We start from the raw sequence: 15,636 nt of genomic DNA on the forward strand, positions 1-15,636 counted from the left end.
AAAGGGTTACAAGCTAACTTTACTTGACAAGCAAGAAAGATCAGACAATGTTTCAGGGAAAATTACCATCTTGTCTGTAGGTGTTAAGTAAGACCGTAAAATTTCAAAAGAACAGGCAGGTCATGTAAATCATATGCATAATACATGCAGCATAGTCAGCAACTTGCATCTATTTACCACGACTGTTTAATAATTCTGGCTCTACAATTTATTTTGCATAGTAGTAAACATGACCATGCAGTTTTGACAATGTCAATGATGGTATTATATTTGTTGTAATCACTACTTTCTATTATGTACAGTAGTTGTGTTAACATTATTAAAGATCATATTGTGGCAATAGGATTTAATTTGTTTACTTTGTTAGTTTTATGACTAAAACAACTAAATTATGTACTACTAAAACAAATAAATATATTTGGTTTTAAAAACTTTAATTATCCAACTACTTAACAAAGGGCCTAATACAGTAAGGATTGCATTTGCAAAGCTACTCGCAGCAGCTTTGCAAATGCAATCCTTAGCAATACAAATGCAGTAAGAGGTGCATAGCACCTCCTTCCTACATTTGCAACAGCAACACTGCGATCGATGCAACCATTGGGCATGATGTTTATCTGCGACAGCAGGCTGAGTAAGCCTGAGCTTATTACAGCTTGCCATCGCAGCGTGGTTTGCGAGGCCAAGGAAACTGCATCTCACAATGCAGTCCTTGGCCTCGCCACTCATGGAAAATGAGGAAGATGCTCCCCCATTTCTGCCCTCTCCCCATCCCTCCCACAGAACGCCTCAGCCTGTCAACTAGGCAGAGGTGTTCATATTCCTGTGATGCAATCGCAGGACCCATTCTGCACATGTGCAGTTTCCTGACCATTGGGAAACTGCAGGTTGGACCGCAATTGTGAGTCTACCTGCATTAGGCCCAATGATAAGTAAGCAGTCAGTTTTTCATGGGAACTTTGTTCAGTTTAGTAAGGCTCAATGACTAAGCTAGTGTAGTTGGGTTAGTTGTAAATCATTTAGGATTAGCCTGTCAGATTAATTAGGGGATGGGTTTTAGATAGCCATATAAATACACTGGGCATTTTGCCTTTTTCCAGTTTTCGATCCCCGCCCACCTGGCTTATTTATGGTTTGTATCTTTTTGGTTTTCATCGCAATATGTTAATTATCTCTTAGTGTTCTTCCAACAAAAGTAATTGCAACATTGCAGAAAGCAGTGCTCATTGGTGGCGAGTTGGTCACTACATCAGGGAAGGACCTGGTTTTAAATTCAGGAAGGGATCAATGCTAGGCCATTTGGGGGGGAGAGGTGGTACTGCAGAAATCAGCTTATGCTGGGCCTAGTTAGCACTGCTTTTCTCTGGGATCATAACAATTAACTGATTTAATCAATGAATTATAGCTGCAACCCCATTATCCAATCTTCTGTGTCAGTGTCATTATTCCTATATTTTAGTTGTGTTTGTTGATACATTACAACAGACTGAGCCGTTATCAATGCTGAGTAATTACACTGGATGGGCAGCAGGTGGAGCTGTTGTTTCTGTGTTGATGTGTTAAGTCTGTCCAGAAGGAGGGGAAGGAGAGAAAAGAAGTATGCAGCAATGACTGTTCATATATACCAGTCTTGTTCAGAATGTTAGTTTGTATTATCGAAACAGTTTCATTATACAAATAGTTATAACACAAATAGCTTTCCAGTGTGTGCCTACTGATTGAGTATGTAACAGATGAGATTCTATCTGCAAATAAACACGGTTACTAACAGTGTTAAGTTTACAAAATGAAGTAATAAAACTAATGGATGACTAAGGGGTACATTTACTAAGCAGTGATAAGAGCAGAGAAGTGAGCCAGTGGATATATTTCCCCATCAACCAGTCAGCAGCTCTGTATCATTTTATAGTACGCAAATTATAGATGTTACTTCAGTGTTGATTGGTTGCCATGGGCAACTTCTACACTGGCTCACTTCTCCACTCTTATCACTGCTTAGTAAATGTACCCCTTAATGTTATACAGATACATAAACATAAATGCTGTAATCAACATCTCACTTTTTAGGAATTACATTAGGAAAGCCCTAAAATCTATGGATCCTCCATGGTATGCACAGTTATTGCACATACAATATATATATTCTAGGGTCCTGCAATATTATCATTATGTCAACATTTACAATGTCAACAATAATTATTTTGACTTGACAGTTATGATGTTGACCTTGTTACAGAATGTTGACTTATTGAAAATATTGATCTGTGAAATGTCAATATGTGAAATGATGACCTTCTCAGGTTGCCAACATCTAGGGTTAGGCTGTGAAAAAGGAGGATTAGGGCTAGGCCATGGGAGGGGAGCATTAGGCTTCAGCATTAGTGGTAGGGTTAGGCAGTATGAGGGGTTGTTAGTGCTAGGAACTAGGGAGAGTTTGGGGATAGTTTTAGTGATTGGGGGCATTCACCCTTGGAAGCACCACTGGATCTTCCTGAAGTCACAGTTAGCTGACCACCAAACCTGACAAACTTTAGTAACATCTACATCATGAATGTCAACAAAATATACTGAACATTGAGGCACCCCCCTTTCTCTCATATTTAAAATGTGTGTATACCAGTGTGATTGAGTGGTTCTTTAATAGTGGTCAGCACTTTATTACTAACAGCGGATTGCTTTTGACTATTCAACTACTGTTTATGGACTGACTATTTAAACTAATGCCAGGGGTGCTGCTCACCAAAACATTACCATTTATTGTCACTATATACTGTATATATTATGACTTACTTGTCCTGAAGGAGCATTTTCACAAACATTGGTCTCATATTCCATTGCAAATTCAGGAGCGTTATCATTGATATCCAGTATACTAATTGCAACATAGCCTTTCCCGATCTGTGCTGGATTTTCTGTGCAAAATTGAAAAAAAGAAAACATTAATTTCTATCTTGTCACCACATTTTTCTTAATACTGTACAGATAAAGATATGTTTAACAACATTTATTATCTGTGATTTTTTTATACACACTATGGTTGGCTGGGCTATTACATTATCATTTTTTTTAAATGAAGCAGGCAAATTTAAAATGCCATCTTACATTATTTATTTTAAACAAGACAGTTATATATATATATGTGTATATATATATATATATATATATATATATACAGAGGTGGTGATCCAGCACAGCCACATATTGCGATGATAACCTGGGTGCCTTCACAGAGGAAGAACGAATAGAAGGCTGGTGGTGCGGCATTCCAAGGATTTTAACGCTGACAATGAGTGGATAACAACGTTTCAATGCCTTTAATTCAAAGTGGCATTTTCGTCAGGTAACAACATGCAATACAAAGATCTTACCTTAAATACCCATACCACCCCGTGTGGCGCCAAACGCCGCAACGAGACTGCACACCCGGCAGCCGCGCATAACCAATAACGTCATGATGCGCCAAAGACAGTGTCAAATGACGTGTGACAGATAAGCCCGTAACCATAGAAACATACAACAAATCCATACAATAACAAAGCAAAACATTGCCGATGCACCTAAAGTTAGACTGATTCCTAAGCTCATAATAGGAACATAACATAGCACCAGTAAGGTGCTATAATAATCCACCTGACAAAAGAAAGTACCATAACAGTAATGCAACTCATCTGCTGACATCTGAATAATGATATACAATACACTGATAAGATCAAAAATATAAGAGCCAGCAATGCATGTGCACAAATTTGAATGTGTACAAATTTGAATATGAAAATCTTGACTTAGCGCATATGAAGTAAGAAAATAATGAATAAAGCTGCACTAAAGTAATAAATTAACCATTAAAGAAAAATCAAAATAACAGAAGATCAAGAATCAAACTGCAGATAAAACTGAAAACAAAAATAAAAATTGAAAACGCAAATATAGATCAGCCGTGTGAGGCCAATATGCAAATGCCAGAGTGCTCGTTTAAGCCCTTGGGGGCCAAAGTCCCTAGGCGAAAAATCCAATGGGCCTCGCATTGTAATAGTTTGAGACCACGGTTACCCCCACGTATGGAGTGTGGACGTGGTCAATCATTCTATACTTCAGCGTGGTAAGGTTATGTGCAGCCTTAGCTAAATGTCTCGTGACAGGCTGGTCACTCTTACCCATAGACAATGCAGCTTTGATGGCTGAACGATGTGCTGCCATCCGTTCCTTAAAGGGATGTTCCGTCTTGCCTATATAAGATAGGCCGCACGGGCAAATCATTTGGTAAACAGTAAAAATTGAATTACATGTGAGTCTATGTTTAATGTGTAACACATTCCCATTATGCGGATGGTAGAATGTGTCACCTGGGATCATATACTTACAGGTTACACAAGTGTATCTGATGTAACCTGTTTTACCACGATAAATACCAGGAATGGGTTCAGTTATGTCTGCTTTAACAAGGACATCACGGATATTGCGTCCCCGCTAATAGCAAGACAACAATTGTGTGTCTGAGAGACCACAATCTGGATCAGATTTAGTAATTGGCCATAAACTTTTGGCTATTTTGTTAATGCAAGGGCTGGCTGGTTTATACTGAGTAACCCAGGGCAGAATGGTCTTCTAAGATTTAGAGTTGGATTGCAATAAGTACATTCTGTCAATATTTAAAACCTTAGCTTTAGTTTGTTGTAACTGAGCAAAGTCATACTCACGTTTCAAAAACTTCTCGAGTAGTATGTCAATCTGGGTCTCCGCTTGCTAAATATCAGAGGTTATGCACATTACTCGAATGAACTGCGAGTAAGGGAGCCCTTTAATTAAAGGGACAGGGTGACAACTATTGGCCAAAAGTAAGTTGTTGCGGTCAGTAGGTTTTGAATAAAGGTTAGTTGAAATGTGGCCATCAACAATGGAGATGGCCACATCCAAGAAATGAATATCTGTTGTACTAAAGGAAAAAGTAAATTTAACTGGGCTGGTACTGGAGTTGTGTGATCCAAGATATCTGACCAAATCGCAACTATCCCCACACCAAAAAATAAGCAAGTCATCTATATAGCGGCAAAAAAAGAGGATTCTATCGGCAATTGAGGGGTCAGAGAAGAATGTAGCTTGTTCAACGTCAAACATGAAGATGTTAGCATATGAGGGGGCTACCGCTGCCCCCATAGCACACCCAATCAATTGCAGATAGAATGCCCCATTGTAAAGAAAAAATTTTTGTCAAAATGAATTGAAGTATCTCCACTAGGAAAGAAACATCAGGACCATCATAGGTCGTCTGGTCATTCAAAAACCGTCTTAACGCCGTCAAACCCATATCATGAGGGATGACGGTATACAGGCTAACTACATCAATTGAAAACATGGTGACATCAGAAGATAATACTGGAAGAGCTAGTAATTTCAATAAAAGTGATGTTGTATCTAGCAAATATCTCAGGTGTTTTCTTATATATGGTTGTAATATCGCATCTAAATATACTGACAGGGGTTGTGTGAGACTACCACGGGCAGCAATTATCGGTCTGCCCGGGGGATCCGTAAGTGACTTGTGTATCTTTGGTATGGAATAAAACAGGGGGACCAATGGGAATGCAGGTAATAAGGCTTTACTCAATTGATCTGAAATAGTCCCATTGTCCACCGCCTGTTTAAGGATAGTAGATAATTCTCCTTTAAATAATTTAGTGGGATCTTCTGGGAGTCGTCGATAAGTCTTGGAGTCCTCCAAATGGAGAGCAACCTGTTTCTTATAATCCACCAAGTCCTGGATCACCAAGGCACCCCCATTGTCAGCTGGGCGGAAAATCAGATCTTTATTACTAGCCAGGTCCGCTAGAGCTGATTGTTCTGTAGAGGATAAATTATGCCGATGAGGAGGACGACTTGAGATGCTCGTATGGACATCATCGTGTAATAAACGAATAAATGTTTTTATTGAAGGGTTGAACGATTGTGGTTCAAAGGATGATTTAGGAGCCAATTTTATCAGCTGGGCCGGCAAATCAGAAGTAGCAGGAGTAGATTGATCCTGAATCTGTACGGTGGTGGGTATACTGCGTTTGCAATGAAATTCACTCGACTTCAACTGTCGGTGTAGTCTGTATTGTTCTACACTCCACTCAAGTGGATTAAATCTGGTGGTAGGTACGAAAGATAACCCCTTAGATAAAACAGCAGACTCTGCAGGGGATAATTCATAAGTTGATAAATTAACGATTAGTGTTTCTTCGTGGTCTGTTTGTTTCCACGTCCCCTGCCTTTTGTTTTGGCCCCCACGTCTTGTGTATTTGCGCTGCCGCGGGTATAATGTATCTGAGCGGTCACCCCTAAAGGGTCCTTCTGTCCGCGGGGGGCTGTATCGGAACCACCTCTGTCAGTGTCGCTGGCAGATGAATTGAATTCAGTTGAAGAGTCCATTTGTCTCCCTCCTGTTCTCCTGTTACGTCTAAAGAATGGTTTTCTAAAGTCGGACCCTCTGGCAGGATAGGTCCATTGATATACAGTGTTAAGTTCATAGTCAGCATTGACTTTGGCCTGTTTGGTCTTTTTGAACTTAATCAGGTCCCTTTTGTAGACCTGCAATTGAGAGTTAAGTTTGGTATACCATTCTGTACTAGTGTCAGCAGTCAAACTGGCTTTGTGTATAGCCTCAAAAATCTCAATTTTATGTTTCATAATGGTGACCTCTCTGGTTGAAAACTCAATTATAAGGAGCATGAGATCAAAAGAACATTTGTTCACTATTGAGACCCATTTTCTGCAGAAAGCAGGGTCATGTTTCCCAATTTGAGGGGCCATTACGCACACGTAGGCCCCTAGGGATCTTTTTTGGCTCTATGATAGTCACTAAGTGACAGAGCATGAAATTGGTAGTCAATCTCCCTCCTTTTGAGCCTAAGAAGCTCACGATAAACATCATCCAACGGCAAGGCTTCAGCTTGTTCATTTAAAGCACCGGAGCATAGGATAGACTCAGCTTCAGCTTCTGAGTATGAGTAAGTGTCACCAATTGGGTAAGACGTGGCTGCAAAGCCGCTAGTCATCTGATCAGGTTCCAAGTCAGTCATGACAATAAAGTGCAACGCAAGTGCAATTGAGAAAAATGTGCACACAATGCAGTAATGCCCACAAAACTCTAATAAAACTGTGCAAAAATAAAACTGTTTCTGATATGAAACACAACAGGTGGTACCTGGTTGAAATGTAACAGGGGTGCCCTGATCGGAGCTCCTGCAGATGGGGAGTTCAAATGTAGACAGAGGTGGTGATCCAGCACAGCCACATATTGCGATGATAACCTGGGTGCCTTCACAGAGTAAGAACGAATAGAAGACTGGTGGTGCGGCACTCCAAGGATTTTAACGCTGACAATGAGTGGATAACAACGTTTCAATGCCTTTAATTCAAAGTGGCATTTTTCGTCAGGTAACAACATACAATTCAAAGATCTTACCTTAAATACCCATACCACCCCGTGTGGCGCCAAACGCCGCAACGGGACTGCACACCCGGCGGCCGCGCATAACCAATAATATCATGACGCGCCGAAGACAGCGTAAAATTACGTGTGACAGATAGAAACATACAACAAATCCATACAATAACAAAGTAAAACATTGCCGATGCACCTAAAGTTAGACTGATTCCTAAGCTCATAATAGGAACATAACATAGCACCAGTAAGGTGCTATAATAAGCCACCTGACAAAAGAAAGTACCATAACAGTAATGCAACTCATCTGCTGACATCTGAATAATGATATGCAATACACTGATAAGATCACAAATATAAGAGCCAGCAATGCATATGCACAAATTTGAATGTGCACAAATTTGAATATGAAAATCTTGACTTAGCGCATATGAAGTAAGAAAATAATGAATAAAGCTGCGCTAAAGTAATAAATTAACCATTAAAGAAAAATCAAAATAACAGAAGATCAAAAATCAAACTGTAGATAAAACTGAAAACAAAAATAAAAATTGAAAATGCAAATGTAGATCAGCCGTGTGAGGCCAATAAGCTAATGCCAGAGTGCTCGTTTAAGCCCTTGAGGGCCAAAGTCCCTAGGCGAAAAATCCCCATGTATGGAGTGTGGGACGTGGTCAATCATTCTATACTTCAGCATAGTAAGGTTATGTGCAGCCTTAGCGAAATGTCTCGCGACAGGCTGGTCACTCTTACCTGTAGACAATGCAGCTTTGATGGCTGAACGATGTGCTGCCATCCGTTCCTTAAAGGGACGTTCCGTCTTGCCTATATAAGATAGGCCGCACAGACAAATACTTTGGTAAACTGTAAAAATGTAATTACATGTGAGTCTATGTTTAATGTGTAACACATTCCCATTATGCGGATGGTAGAATGTGTCACCTGGGATCAGATACTTACAGGTTACACAAGTGCATCTGATGCAACCTGTTTTACCACGATAAATACCAGGAATGGGTTCAGTTATGTCTGCTTTAACAAGGACATCACGGATATTGCATCCCCGCTTATAGCAAGACAACAATTGTGTGTCTGAGAGACCACAATCTGGATCAGATTTAATAATTGGCCATAAACTTTTGGCTATTTTGGCTGGTGTATACTGAGTAACCCAGGGCAGAATGGTCTTCTAAGATCTAGAGTTGGATTGCAATAAGGACACTCTGTCAATATTTAAAACCTTAGCTTTAGTTTGTTGTAACTGAGCAAAGTTATACCCACATTTCAAAAACTTCTCGAGTAGTATGTCAATCTGGGTCTCCGCTGGATCTCCGCGTGGGATGTACAAAAACCTTAAATGTGATAAAACCCCAAAAATCCAGTTTTCATGTTTTTACTGCATTTCCATATTTACCAAGCTTCAGAATACTATGTATTCTGGAGCTTGGAGCCAGTAGGTAATGCCATCTTTGGGTGGCATTACCCTATGGAAGCCTATGGTCCCTCCTAGCACTCTCCACAGTCGCTGTGTGTGCATGTGGAGAAGGGCACCCAGGAGAGCTGTCATTTGCAATACCAATCTCATTTGTAAGTACTGTACATATGCGATTACTGTGTATGCTTCAAATGGCAGGCTGTACCACATCATGGAAGCAATGCTTAGTACATCCCACCCTGTGCATGAAAGTCACCTCCCAGTAATGCCCAGAACATTTACAATACATTTCTGAACCATGCATTTTAATCGCAACTGTGCCTCTGCGTGTGCATACCATAGGATGCAGGCACTGTGTGACTATTTAGATCCTGCGAGTTGAAATACATTCTGGTGAATATTGGCATAAAATTAATCTGTGTGAAACTAATTTTTGTTAATTGTGTCAGACTCAGACTATGCCCATAAACTGGTTTAGTACATTCACATATTTACAATAAGGCAGCGCCATTACAGGGAATGTAGCCACCGGCTCTGGGAAATAAAGCTCTACACACTATGGATGCTCTGGGTAGCTCTACAGCAGTGCACCCTATTTTAAGTTTAGAAGACATATTCTATTCTATTTTAAGTTTAGAAGACATTTTGGTGCTGATTCAGACCTGATTACTGCTGTGCTGCTGTGGGTGACCAGGTCATAACTGCGCATGCGTATGCACTGCAATGCGTACGTGCGTCGGACAAAAACAGGCATTGCCGGTCAGTGACAGGATGGTGCGTAAATTCCGACTGCATGGGCGTTCACAAGGTGATTGACAGAAAGAGGCCATTTGTGGGTGGTAAATGACCATTTATTGGGAGTGTCCGGAAAAACGCGGGCATTTCTAAGCATTTTCATGGAGAGCATCTGACGTCAGCTCCAGCCCCGATCAGCCTGTTCTCATTGCACTGTAGTAAGTCCTGGGCTGCGCAGAGACTGCACACAGTGGATTTTTGCAGCTCAAAGTACACATGGGATCGCACACTTGCACAGTGAATTTACACTCCCCCTGGGCCAGCCACTATCTGAATGCAGGCAGCAAAGTTAGCAGCCCGGTGATCAGCTCTGAATCACCCCATTAATGTGTACATTATTGGCAGTACACAAATACAGTTTAATTCTATAATATTAATGTTATTCAAATGGTATTTCAAGATTTGTTTTGAAAAATAGACACAATGGTGGTCAAATAAAAAAATACTATTAATATTTTCAAGATTAGTTCAACTAATTCAAAAGTTTAAGTTTGTCAAATCAATGAACTTTGATTAAATTGCAAATTGGCACAAATAGTTTGATCATCTGAAATCACTGGCAGTAATGTGACAATGCACTATTTGGTGCACTTCTTTTTACATTATAAGTGAAGAGCCAGAAATGTACAGTATGAAGAGAAAGCATTGATGAGGACTACTGTGAAATTAAGCAGCTTTACCTGAATTTTGTAAGAAATAAAAAGCTAATGAAGGCATTTACAGAGTGGTGCAGCAGTTTAAGAAAATTGGGTGACAGCGATAGTCCATCTGCACCATTCTGGATGGATTTCAGAGATGAAAGGTAAGTGTGAGGCCAGTAAGGATGAGGTTGAAGTAGTCCTTTGGAGCCAAGGTTTTGGTCACTTGAGAAAGGTTCATAATTTGGTAATGCTGCTGAGGAAGAGATGACAGGATAGTGCATTGGAGTGGATGTGAAGAGTGATGCTGAGGGTGGAGTCAATGATAATGCCAATGCAAGAGTGGAGAACAATAATGTAATGCTGTCAACCACGAGTAGAGACATTAGTTGAGGGACAGATATTGAGCCCAGGTTAGGCCATATTAAGATTGATGTAGCATTGAACATATGTTATTTTTTAGCCCATTTCTATTATTGTCATTCTTAATTTCATTTAATATTGCTAAGGAAGTTGTGTACAAACACATTCTCAAATGTATGGTATGATTTACCTATTAATACTTGTGGCTATGACAAAAATGAGTATTAAAAATAACATAAAAATTAAAACAGACTTTAAAGTTATGACAGTAAATTAATTAGCAGGGTATATAAATGTATAAATAAGTAAATAAATGTATAATACAGGTATATGTTTACTTACGGCTCTCAATTGCTAAAACTGTGATATTATGTACAGCATTGGTCTCTCTGTCCAACGGTTTTGCTATAGTGATAAGACCACTGGTGGCATCAATATTAAAATATCTCTCAAGATCCGTATTGCGGTCAATTGAATATCTGTGTTAAGGAAAAAAACATGTTTTTATAATGTTTTCAATCCATTTTCTGTTTATGTATTTATTTGGTAATGTTGCAGATATTAAAATATAATAATTACACAATGTTAATATTAAAATGTAATATAATATTTAATTTTAATAAACTACACTAAGTCAGAGTTTATACATACCACATAAGAGGTTTGAAGTAGCATACACAAGTATTTATAATTACTATTTTGCAGGATCCTTAGATATATGTGAACCATTGATGAATTTGTGGCATATGAGCGTATTTTGTGGTCATAAAACATACTCAAAACTTACATATATGCACCTACAATATTTGCAGAGCAGCAAACATCTTTAGGCTGCGGACAATTGTGTCAAATCTTAAGTTTTGCTACACCACTCATCATCATCATGTTAATGATGGTGATTACTTTTTTCTTGTAGACTTCTAGAAAGTGAAAAAAAAAGTAATTTTTGGGGGGGATCTTTATTAAATTATTAGATCTTTTCTCATGAGGTTTGTGTTTGAGGCACATGTGTCAGCATGCTCTGTATGTCAGGCTATAGGACACTTTAAGTTTTAGGATGCTTTGTCAGTTTTGGGTATTTTGGCACTTGTAGTTATAGAAGTGCAAGCATAACCGAATACCATATTATTAAAAGGGCTTGATGGGACTGGTAAGTAAGAAACTTTGGACAGCAAAAGCACACTTTACCCCAGCAATGCTAAGAAGGAGGGGGACTCAACTGAAAAGTTTTCTGTGATGATTATGTAAAAACAACACTACACTGCAGAAGTCATTATGAAGTAATGGCTTCACTAGACTTAAAGAGAGTATCCTATTCAAATTATTGACAGTGTGTGGTTATTGTCTGGTGATCACCAAACCATGTCAACCTGTACAGCAGAAATACAAGTAGAGCATGTGTGAGATCACTTAACATGCATGATATCCTCATCCAGACAAGTACACAATTAGGCGGGGTAACCTCAATTGTAAGAGAGAAGACCCCTCTTTCAAACAATGTGCTCCCTTTGAAGTAACCAGTACAGTAGTTACTAGACAATAGCAATTCATATTACAGAAAGCTTATTGTGGGATACTAATGGTCAGATTTCTTCCATACAATAAACACAAAGTTGGCCCTCATTTGATGTGGCATTATGTCTGATTTCAAAATGGCAAGCCTTGTTGAGTTAATATATTACAGCTTCATATTTTATTAATTTAATTCAAAACATAAAAAAGAAAATAATATATTAAAATTTCTTAGTGTAGATTGTATTTTATCCCTATAGAATGCAGCTTTTGCTAATCAAAAAGGTATATTAATGCCAAAGTAAGAAATGCAGAGCATTTTGGTGGTTATTAGTAAAATTAATAATTACACACTTTTGCTTTTGTTTATATTTCTTGCAATATCATTGAAAAAATACTTGTTGCCCATTTTGTGTAGTTGGACTTTGCTGGGTGATCAATAATAAGCAAATTAATGATATTGTCTGGATAGTCAAAGTTTACTAAAAAAAATAACATGGTATAATATGTGTTGGCACTGCATACATAATTACTGATATTGATTATGGAAAGTGGCCAACCGAAAAAGTGTTGAAATAGTAAAATAATGAAAAGGGATTCATCTAGTTTTTACATTTTGTATTACTCCAGAACCAATCCAACATAGGTGTGGGTATTGCACTAGCACTGTCTGCATGAGACTGGTGTATCCTAGGTGGGGGCTACATTTTTTGAGGGAACAATTACGAAAAGGGAATTGGGCCCCATGTTAACAGCCCAGGGCTAGGGGACAATATGGCATAGGCAACACACTACTGTATGTGGATCCCTGCTTTACTGTTTGTAATTTTATATTCAATCAGAATCTTTTACTCTGCATTCTTACATTTGTATATGCTCACGTGCTGATATATTATTTTGTATATGTAACAGTAGGTTAGTATGCTATTGCTGTCCTACATGAAACTTAAAAAAATAAAGTTCTGTTATCCTGTCTAAAATTATATACTGTATGTGTATTACTTTTAAGATATCCACATGTGATGTGGCTTGTAGTAAGATTCCATGCCATTTGAGATGACCCTTACAAATTTGGTGAAATAACTATTTCTTAATCCAATTTGTACCTTCTACCACCAAAAATAAGCATACAAACAGTTACACACTAGCCTCTAATGGATGTTTAGACTAAACGGAATCAATTTCCCTGCTAATCCCTTTGTTCATTATGCTGTCAGATCTTGTGCTATATCACACAGTTAAAGTAAAAGATAATATATGGTGATTTCACACTATGTAAAAGGTTTCCACAGTTGCTGCTTTTCTCAATTTCACATGTCAATGTGTGTGCCATTTTGTGTGAAGATGCAAGCTTTCACAGTGAGAAATAATTTAATTTTCTCCATGAGCACATGATCAATGAGGCAAAAATGAAAGTTTTTAATGTGAAACGTGGGTCGTGACCTAAATGTAAAAACATGAGCAATGTCTACAATGTTACATACTCCAGAGACTGTTTCCTATGTTCTATTTTTTCTTAATAAGTAATGTATTTTATTATGGCTAAAAATTTTATAAAGATATTTCAATTACATGTGAGAGAATTGAAAAGGTTAACGCTGTTTTAAAAGACCACTATAACTATTTCCATATAAGTCTTAAACTAATTTCCAAATCTCAGTTAAATATGTAGTGTAAATAAACAATTAGCTGGTGTACAAGAGTGTACCACTCCTTCCCACATCCCCCCCCCCCCCGATTTTCTATCATCACAAGTGTTCTATGTAATAATGATAAGCAGACTTACAGTATGTGCACACACTGCAGGCCTTGCACCTGCCCGGGACATTGCAGATCAAATCACAAACACTACAAAAAGGCGTTACACCCTCTGTTTTGTAGAATGGTACACTGCAACTCACTGCATCCAGTCACTTCACACTATGTCACTTTACACTGCATCCAGTCACTGTATACAGTGTCGGACTGAGGCATGTAGGGCCCACCTGGGAAATGCAATCACAGGGGCCCACTAAGGGGCATTGCCATGTGCTGAAAGGGGTGTGGCCAAATGACCAGAGATGAGTGGCCAGCCATTATAGGCACCACCTAGCATAGTATATACCTCGCTGCCCACTTCAAGATGTTGTGTATGTGCCTGGGGTTACTCCAGGAGAGAGCAGTAGTATCTGCGCCTGGGTTACACATTGAGAGAGCAGTAGTATCTGTGCTTGGGTTACACTGGGAGAGAGCAGTAGTATCTGTGCCTGGGTTACACCTTGAGAAAGCAGTAGTATCTGTGCTTGGGTTACAACGGGAGAGAGCAGTAGTATCTGTGCCTGGGTTACACCGGGAGAGAGCAGTAGTATCTGTGCCTGGCTTACACCGGGAGAGAGCAGTAGTATCTGTGCCTGGGTTACACCGGGAGAGAGCAGTAGTATCTGCGCCTGGGTTGCACCAGGAGAGAGCAGTAGTGTCTGTGCCTGGGTTACACCGGGAGAGAGCAGCAGCATCTGCACCTGGGTAACATTGGGAGAGAGCAGTAGTATCTGTGCCTGGGTTACACCGGGAGAGAGCAGTAGTATCTGCACCTGGGTTACACCGGGAGAGAGCAGTAGTATCTGTGCCTGGGTTACACTGGGAGAGAGCAGTAGTATCTGTGTCTGGGTTACACCGGGAGAGAGCAGTAGTATTTGTGTCTGGGTTACACCAGGAGAGAGCAGTAGTATCTGCTCCTTGGTTAAACTGGGAGAGAACAGTAGTATTTGCACCTGGGTTACACCGGGAGAGAGTAGTAGTATCTGTGTCTGGGTTACACCGGGAGAAAACAGTAATGTCTGCACCTGGGTTACACCAGGAGAGAGCAGTAGATACACAAACTGTAAAGACCCCAGTATAGTGCCAGATACAAATAATGACCCCAGTAGTGCAGTGCCAGATACACATACACTGCAAATAGTGCCAGATACACATACTTCTCCAGTAGTGCAGTGCCAGATACACAGATGACCCCAGTAGTGCAGTGCCAGATATCCAGATGCCCACAGTAGTGCCAGATACAGATGCCTACAACAGTGGCATAAACACATAAGCCCCCAGTAGTGCCAGATACACGTCTCCAGTAGTGCAGTGCCAGATACAAAGATGTCCCCAATAGTGCAGTGCCAGATACACATACACCCCCAATAGTGCCAGATACACATACGCTTCCAGTAGTGCAGTGCCAGATACACAGATGCCCCCAGCAGTGCTAGAAACCCAGATGCCACCAGTAGCGCAGTGCCAGATACACAGATGCCTCCAGCAGTGCCAGATCCCCAGATCCTCCCAGTAGTGCAGTGCCAGATACACAGATGCCCCCAGCAGTGCCAGATACACAGATGCCCCCAGTAGTGCAGTGCCAGGTACACATATGCCCCCAGCAGTGCCATATGCACAGGCACTGCCCATATGGTGCCAGATGCCCCCACAGTGCTGCTCACCTCCATCTC

General features: G+C 39.9%; 1 protein-coding gene across 2 annotated transcripts in view; it reads right to left on the reverse strand.

Moving 5' to 3' along the window:
* Positions 1 to 15,636, reverse strand: part of CDH7 (cadherin 7) — a 382,946-nt gene that overhangs the window by 20,735 nt on the left and 346,575 nt on the right. For both annotated transcript variants that reach the window (XM_063923399.1, XM_063923400.1), the window contains exons 8-9: positions 10,997 to 11,133; positions 2,791 to 2,912 (exon numbers count right to left, since the gene is read on the reverse strand). In XM_063923399.1, the coding sequence (XP_063779469.1) occupies positions 2,791 to 2,912; positions 10,997 to 11,133 (259 nt within the window). The remainder of the gene's footprint in view (positions 1 to 2,790; positions 2,913 to 10,996; positions 11,134 to 15,636) is intronic.

Source organism: Pseudophryne corroboree, chromosome 5 (genome assembly GCF_028390025.1).
Source record: "Pseudophryne corroboree isolate aPseCor3 chromosome 5, aPseCor3.hap2, whole genome shotgun sequence".
In the NCBI taxonomy this organism is placed as follows: Eukaryota; Metazoa; Chordata; class Amphibia; order Anura; family Myobatrachidae; genus Pseudophryne; species Pseudophryne corroboree.